General features: G+C 40.1%; 1 protein-coding gene and 1 non-coding gene across 2 annotated transcripts in view; both read left to right on the forward strand.

Annotated features, from left to right (window-relative positions):
- The first annotated feature begins 1,910 nt into the window (after nucleotides 1–1,910).
- LOC138029860 (uncharacterized) overlaps nucleotides 1,911–7,500 on the forward strand; it is a 7,219-nt gene continuing 1,629 nt past the window's right edge. Inside the window, exons 1-2 of the mRNA XM_068877677.1 lie at nucleotides 1,911–2,024; nucleotides 4,194–7,500. The exon at nucleotides 4,194–7,500 is cut by the window's right edge and continues 1,629 nt beyond it. Coding sequence (XP_068733778.1) covers nucleotides 4,248–7,500 — 3,253 coding nt within the window. The 5' untranslated portion in view covers nucleotides 1,911–2,024; nucleotides 4,194–4,247. The remainder of the gene's footprint in view (nucleotides 2,025–4,193) is intronic.
- Nucleotides 2,163–2,234, forward strand: Trnae-cuc (transfer RNA glutamic acid (anticodon CUC)). The gene has a single exon. It is a non-coding gene; the product is annotated as a tRNA-Glu (tRNA).

Genomic DNA, 7,500 nt, shown 5'->3' on the forward strand with positions numbered 1-7,500 from the left:
GCTAGGGACAGTTGATAAGTGCTATGAACAGATGATCAGTGGTAGGGACAGTTGATGAGTGGTAGGGACACCTGGTCACGGCTAGGGAGAGATAATCATAGCTAGGGACAGTTGATCATAGCTTGGGACAGTCGATCATACCTAGGGACAGGTGATCAGTGTTATGGACAGTTGATTATGGCAAGGGACAGTTGATCATGGCTAGGGGAATATGATCATAGTTAGGGATAGTTGATCATAGTTAGGGACAGTAGATCATATCTGGGGACAGTTGATCCGTGTTAGGGACAATTGATCAGTGCCAGGGACAATTGATCAGTGCTAGGGACAGTTGAACGGTGCTTAGGACAAGTGATCAGTGCTAGGAACAGTTGATCAGGGATAGGGATAGGTGATAAGTGGTAAGGGCAGTTGATCATAGATAGGGACAGTGGTAAGTACAGTTGATCAGTAGTAATACGTACTTGGCGATATGGACGACTATATGCTAGGCGACTATATGGCATACTGGCACGAAGTACATACCCAAAAGTTCATAATTGCTAAAAGAGTATCCCCAGTCACTTGTTAAAAAATATCATCTCTTCAAGAAAAAGAAAAGCAGTTAGGCCTGATCGTTTGAACATTTTCACAAATTGCGTTAACAAAGAACGTTTTACACAAAATGTTAACGACAGCTAGATGTTCTTGGAGCGACTGGCATTGAAACCAAAGCAGACGCCTTTCACAAACCTACTGTAGTTCTAAGACATGAAAACAGATGTGGCTCTATTCTCTGCCAGGTTTCTCAACAAGAAACACCATGGTGGCATAGTGTCACCCCGACATTGCTTGCAAGATTTCCCCTCGCCAAAATGTAACCAACAATAAGAATGCTGGATTTGTGGTAGAAAAGGAACGAACTTTTGAAAGACTCTTTTTTGAGGTGGGAGGGAGCCAAAGGGAAGAAAGCGATGAAATTTATAAGAGATGTGTACTATGTGAGCGACAGGATTGCTGGGATTGTAGGACATAAACAAACTCAAATGTGATACAACACTGGCGGGTTGAACTGAGATGGGTGTCCTGGCAATCTAAATAAAGAGAAAACAGAAACAAGATAAAAAAGACACAAACAGCAGTGATAAACATATTGAACTTTTTCATTTTGATAATAACTTGACGTTTCGTATGTGCTCTACATACATTTTCAAAAGTAACCGTTGAAATTTAAAACAGCTATTTATATATAACAAATCGGATGAGGGGACTGGAACCTAGATTAAGCAAATACTTAACAGTAAAATATATAATAATAATAATTATAATAATAATAAAAACAGAAAAGATTAATTTCAACGGTTACTTTTGAAAATGTATGTAGAGCACATACGAAACGTCAAGTCATTATCAAAATGAAAAAGTTCAATATGTTTATCACTGCTGTTTGTGTCTTATTTTTGATCAAACTACGATGGCCCAAGAACAAAAGTATTTAAGAAACAAGATAGTTTTCGCGTGAGATTCAAGATAATATTAATATACGCGACAGCGTTGATTCAAGGGTACAATACCAATGGATGATCATCCCTGTATTGGGTGGCTACTGGCGTTACTTTCTAATTGGTGCGTGACCATTTTTAAACGAATGACCAATTGATTATTTCGTTCTCACGTTCTCTACTTCTCAAATTGATTGACTGAATCCAAAGGCAGTTGAAGGTGAGATTCCGCAAAATTTGAAAACAGCAGTAATTACTTGAAAAACGAGTTAATTGGTTGCCAAAGTCGCTATCGTGGACTTCAAACCTGAATAACACGTGACTCTAATACGCATTTGTTTGAACAAAGTCCTTTCGTTCAAAATTTCTTATCCTTTTATTTTTCACTACTTGTCAGTACTTTAAAAAGTCGGTCTATTGCTCTAAAGGACCGCTACTCTAATATTTAATTTTGTGTTTATAACGTTTCAAGAAATAATTTGTGGCGCCTCGTTGGCTTTGTTTGACAAAAAAGCAATTAAGGACAGGGAAAACGTAAGTGTGGTAAGTGTGTGCCTTGTAGTAACAACGTTCTTCAATTAAAAATTTCAGGTCCAACAGCAGACACCAATGTTCCAAGGGGTGTTAACAAACAGACATATCAAAACTATATACACTATTTCTTCTACATTTTCTAGCATATCCCATATGGTCTAGTGGTTAGGATCCGGCGCTCTCACCGCCGTGGCCCGGGTTCGATTCCCGGTGTGGGAAGTTTACTTTTTTTTTTTTTTTTTCCCCCATTACTTTTTTTCTTTTCTTTTTTTTCCCCATTTGTTGAGTTTACATCGCGTCTAATTCACGGTGAAATTTCGAACGTAAAAAACTAAAGGGGTACATATAAAGTGAAAAGATGCAAAACCAAAAGAGCAGCTCTAACTTCGCTGAGGGAGACTGGATACGAATCATGAATTGACGGCGAATCTGAAGGTAACCTATGCTCCAGGAACTGTTCTTTCTTTAAACTAAAAACTAGTTAGTATCACACAGCTATGTTTCTTGTCAACATTTATTGCTCTCCTAGCGATGACGTGTTATCAAATTCAGTCTACTGAAGGAAGTTTAACAAGATATATAAAATTATCATGTCCCTTCGATGGTGCGAACACAAACCACTACACTCATTGACATACATGGGACGCTCACCAGATATACAACATGAAATATGTTACATATGGTTTAAGACAACTAACGCTGCATTTATTATATTGTCTGTCCGTACTGTTTTCAGCTTGCGGCTCATCGTGAAATTCAGTTGAATTTGACCTATGAAGTCTTTAACCATCATTGCTTAGTTGATAAGTCATGCTACCCTCATGCTTAAAGAAAACTGTGAAATGAGGTTTAAAGTTCCATCAGTGTCACGAGAATAGCCTACTGACAATGAACTAGCAATAGCTCACAGTTAAGTATTTGACTGTGACAAGCCGCAAACAATTCAAAGGATACGAACTGAGCAGGCTTATGATCTGTCGAGGCCATTGAGTCTGAGGCCCTTTAAGGGGGGACTTTAGTAATCCCTTATCCCTAAAATTCCGGGGGCAGTTATCCCTTAGCCCTAAAATTATTTATCTTTGAAATTTGACAATAAGTGGCAATTGCAACCCGTTTTTTAACAGGTAACCCAATACACAAGCGGTTAACTAAATTAAAGAGCCTGCATAGCAGCAAATATTGGACATCTTGCTTGAATTTGAACTGATAAAATGACCCATAACTGGTCATTACCAGTCGCCAGTGATGTAAACCCTCGGCAAAAGTGAACAAAAGTACGATAATTGAGAAATATAAGCTTTTTTTATTATCGCTAAAAAAATCTCGGTTATCCCTTATCCCTATAGTTATTTCGTCAGTTATCCCTTATCCCTAAAATTATTTTGCCGGTTATCCCTTATCCCTAAATCCCCCAACGGGGCCTCGAGTCTGTTTTGCTTCGCTTTGGACGATTTGCCTGAATTTCTTTAGAAAGCATAAAAATAATTGGAACTTCAACTACCGCCGATCTTTTGATCGAACATGAGAATGGCATGACCAAAACAATTTCCGATCTTTGGTCAGACCACCTTCTCATGAATTCAAAACATTTCTTTCACCATACCCTGGGATAGACCGTTTCTCGTTTTCGCCGCATTTTCATTTTTCTGAATTGGACAAAAGCACAACCAAATCTAAAGAGATGCATTTTAAGCAATGGCACGCTAGCCCCTATGTAATAAAGGAAAACTTGCTACAGTACTTGGAAGAAGTTCACTTATCACTGTGAAATACTCGAAAATTTATTCGGAAAGATTGTTAGATCCTGATACTTTGATTGGACATCAACACAGACGAAAGGACCCGTGCTTGACATATAAGATCACATAACACTGTCGAAATTCACTTATAACTGTGTCTGACAAGCAAAAAAACCTTGGTTTCATCCAGGCAAATTTTCGAACAGGAAGCCTTTTTATCACCTGGACCGAAATACCTGCACATGTTAAGAACCACATTCAAAGTTCACGGTTTCACACGCAAGTCGTATGACCTACTCGATTTCATTAAAGAGTCTCGTGAAGTCTACATTAAAAAACATAAGGGTGACTTTCACGCGCCTAAATTTCCTGGCGCTAAAATTTCCCTTTCTCCTACAACATTTCTAAAACAAAAAATTCTTTCTTTTGCTTTTATCAGCTGAGCTACCAAGACCCGCCAAAACCGTGTTACAGACAGACAAAAGTAACCATCATGGAAACACAACATAATGAAGCAAAGCGGTCTTTCCCGTTTCTGAAGAACGTTGTCCAACACCGTGGAAGTGTAGCAATTTCATCGAAACCTTATAACCCGGCAAAACACCACTTGACTGACACCAATGAAGAGATGATCATCTCCAATACAAAACGCGTCAAACAGGATTGTGGTATTCCTGTCTTTTGCAAAGAAGACTGTAAAGGCCAACTATCGGTGCTTTCAAGACGCATTGAACCAAGAAAGCCACCACTACTGAGAAAAATTCTGAGCCGGGGCACAGGATCAACCAACGGTTTTGCACTTGATCATGGCCGCTATCCTAAACTTGTTGGAGTGCAATCGATCGCATCAGGAGCTCATTCAAAATCGCCAGTACGGAGCTTAATACAAGAAGCTCCTCGCTATATAAGCAGTACGAGTGAAATGCGTCAATCACCGATATCGCTCGAAGAACTCAATCAGAGTACACAAATAACGAACTCTCCATTTATTCTGGCAAGTGCAGCACCTGTTACAAACTCATCTTTAATGAGTTCCCGGACTACTTCACCCACCAGCGTGAAAGCTGACCTCGAATGGCTTCTTGCAGCACAAGACAAAGTGTTTTTGGTCCGAAAGTGCGACCTCAGTGGAGAGTCGTTCTTAATTGAAGTCGACAACACAGGAAAACGATCAATTTTGACAAAGTTCAGGATTCCCAGGGGTGTAACGATGGGATCACCAGGAGATAGTAAAACTACTACTCCCCCTGGACATAAGCGGTCTTTCAATGTACCAAACGATACTAACAATGCATTGGTGAGTGCTTTAAGGCAACAAAACCAACAATTATATCATAGACCTGCTTCATTTTCTTCTACAAAGGCACCTATTGCTATTAACCCAATCCAGAGAAATTTTTCACAGATGCTTCCTCAACTTAAGACACAGAGCAGGGCACAGTTGTCTGAATATTTAGGTCTGCAACTGAGTTCAAGTGAACTTTCCGGATCGCTTCAAAGTAACGAGCACTGTGATGACAGTGCATTACTGAATTCTTATGAGGGCTCCAAAGATCAAGCACCTTACGATAACACTAAGATCATGGCGGATATTCCACCTGACAAAATGCCTACAAATAGTACTTTGGACTTGCAAAGGCAACGCTTACTGCTAAAAAAGAACGATATACTCAGAGAAAATCCCGAGCTAAATCAGTTTCGAAGGTCATTTCCATTGCCAGAGAGAGTTGTTCTTGGTAAGCAAAAGCTTAGTCCTAAAACCAGCTCAAATGAAAACCCCAGACCGGTTAACCGTATTTCTCACGACACACTGCAAAGTTCAGCCACTTCGTACATGGAAAAACTCGCGGCTCATGAGATTTTGAATGTGTCGGTACAAAGTTTAACCGGTCAAAAACTTCGTCCAAATCAAATTGAGAGATCTTTCTTCAATGGTGATAAAGGTGTTGCTGCTGTTGAAACGGTTAACGTCAATAGCAAAAGGAAATACACCTATACTTCCCCTAAACGAAATTACAAGTATCCACAGCAAAAATGGAGGAATCAATACAAGCATTTATTAATGAATTGCACTCCCAACCAATTGCCGTCCAGTGAACAACCATCAACAGTAGTACTCGGCTCTTTGACCAGCAATAGAGTTGGTAGCGTCAATGAAAGGCAGAATTTCACTGACAGAGCAAATGCAAGTGAATCTGTTAGAAGGTGCATGCAGACAGGTGCACGTGTTCAGGTCGTGCCACAATCACAAAGGTTCGCCCGGAACGTTACACATTGCTCTAATAGAAACGCTGATTCAGGTGTTAAAATTAATTTACAACGTCAAGAAGACGGACGCCCGAGGAATCCAATAACGGAGGAACCTCACGCAAGCATAGGCGCAACCAAGAAAGTATTAAAACTTATTGAATTACTGGACAGAAGACTGTGCTCAAAAAACGACTCCCCGCAAATAAGAGAACTGTTGCTGGGTTCTGCCTCTCGAGGTATCTCGGTCAATCAAACTACAGCGAAGAACAGTGCTTCGAAGAAGGCGATTGATATATTAATAAGTGGAAAAAATGGCTTGTCGAGGGAAACAGCAAACGTTCACGCTGTCGACTCATCTCGTTCCATTTACGTTGACGAGAGTGACTTAGTGATGAGTAAAGAACTTCGAGAAGAACATTCGAACCAATCATTACGAAATGTTTTAATTTCGTCACAAAGCTCGGCTGAAGGAGGCTGGTCTCAGAAGTGCACACTAAAAACGAGCAGGAATCCAACTTTTCCAGGGTACGAAGGACAACGATTATACAGCAACGAGAGTCTGCAAGGGCCGACTTCGGTAAATCAAAAACAGTATGGTCCTTACAGGACTTTGACAGACGTTGTCTGGAGAGGCAATCCTCGTAAAATGGGACCTGCATCATCCACCAGTGCTCAGCAAAGGAACAATGCCAGCAAACAAGCATATGGAATAAGAGGAGGCCAAGATGCTGAAATTGTGATCGATCCAGTTTCAGAAATCGACTCTCGAGCCCAATCAACAATTTATTTAAACTCTGAAAATGCCCCTAAAGAAACAAAAATTCACGGTCAGAAGTCAGATACTTTACCGCCATCCAAAAGAACGGTTCAGATCCATGAGGCATACGATAACGGTGACAAGGATGGCGTTGTAGAAGTAATTATTTCGGAACCCAAACGACAATCTCCACTGAGAATAACCTTTGATTCGGACAATGTTAACGATATTACAACCAAAACCGGCCATGAGCACTTTGTAAAGAATAAGATGGCAGCAAATCTAGCTATGAAACCTGCGACAAGTGAAACAGGCAAAAACGTCAATTTATTCAACGAACGCAATTTTCTGCCAGAAATAATAGACGAGAAATACGAAACGCTTGAAACTAACCAGCAGAATAGCATTAAAGAAGGGAAATTACAAACAAGTGAGACAAATGAAGTAATTAAAGCGACAACTGAAACTTTTAACAATGAAGGCGATTTCCACTACAAAACAATTTTTAACCAGGAAGGCACCATCGAAGACGATGAAGCAGCCTTTCATTCGTCAGCGAATGACTACATATGTTGTTCTGTAAGTGCGACGGCTGGCGTCGACGAAAATGATATAGAGAAAGAAATTGGCCCACCTGTTCGAAACGATCCTGGACCAAATGATAATAGCAGGGCAGTTCTTTCTGAAGTGTTTCAAAAATATGAGAAGGGGGCATTGTTAAAAAATGCGAAACAACGAG

The sequence above is a fragment of the Montipora capricornis genome, chromosome 13 (genome assembly GCF_036669925.1).
Source record: "Montipora capricornis isolate CH-2021 chromosome 13, ASM3666992v2, whole genome shotgun sequence".
NCBI classification, from domain to species: Eukaryota; Metazoa; Cnidaria; class Anthozoa; order Scleractinia; family Acroporidae; genus Montipora; species Montipora capricornis.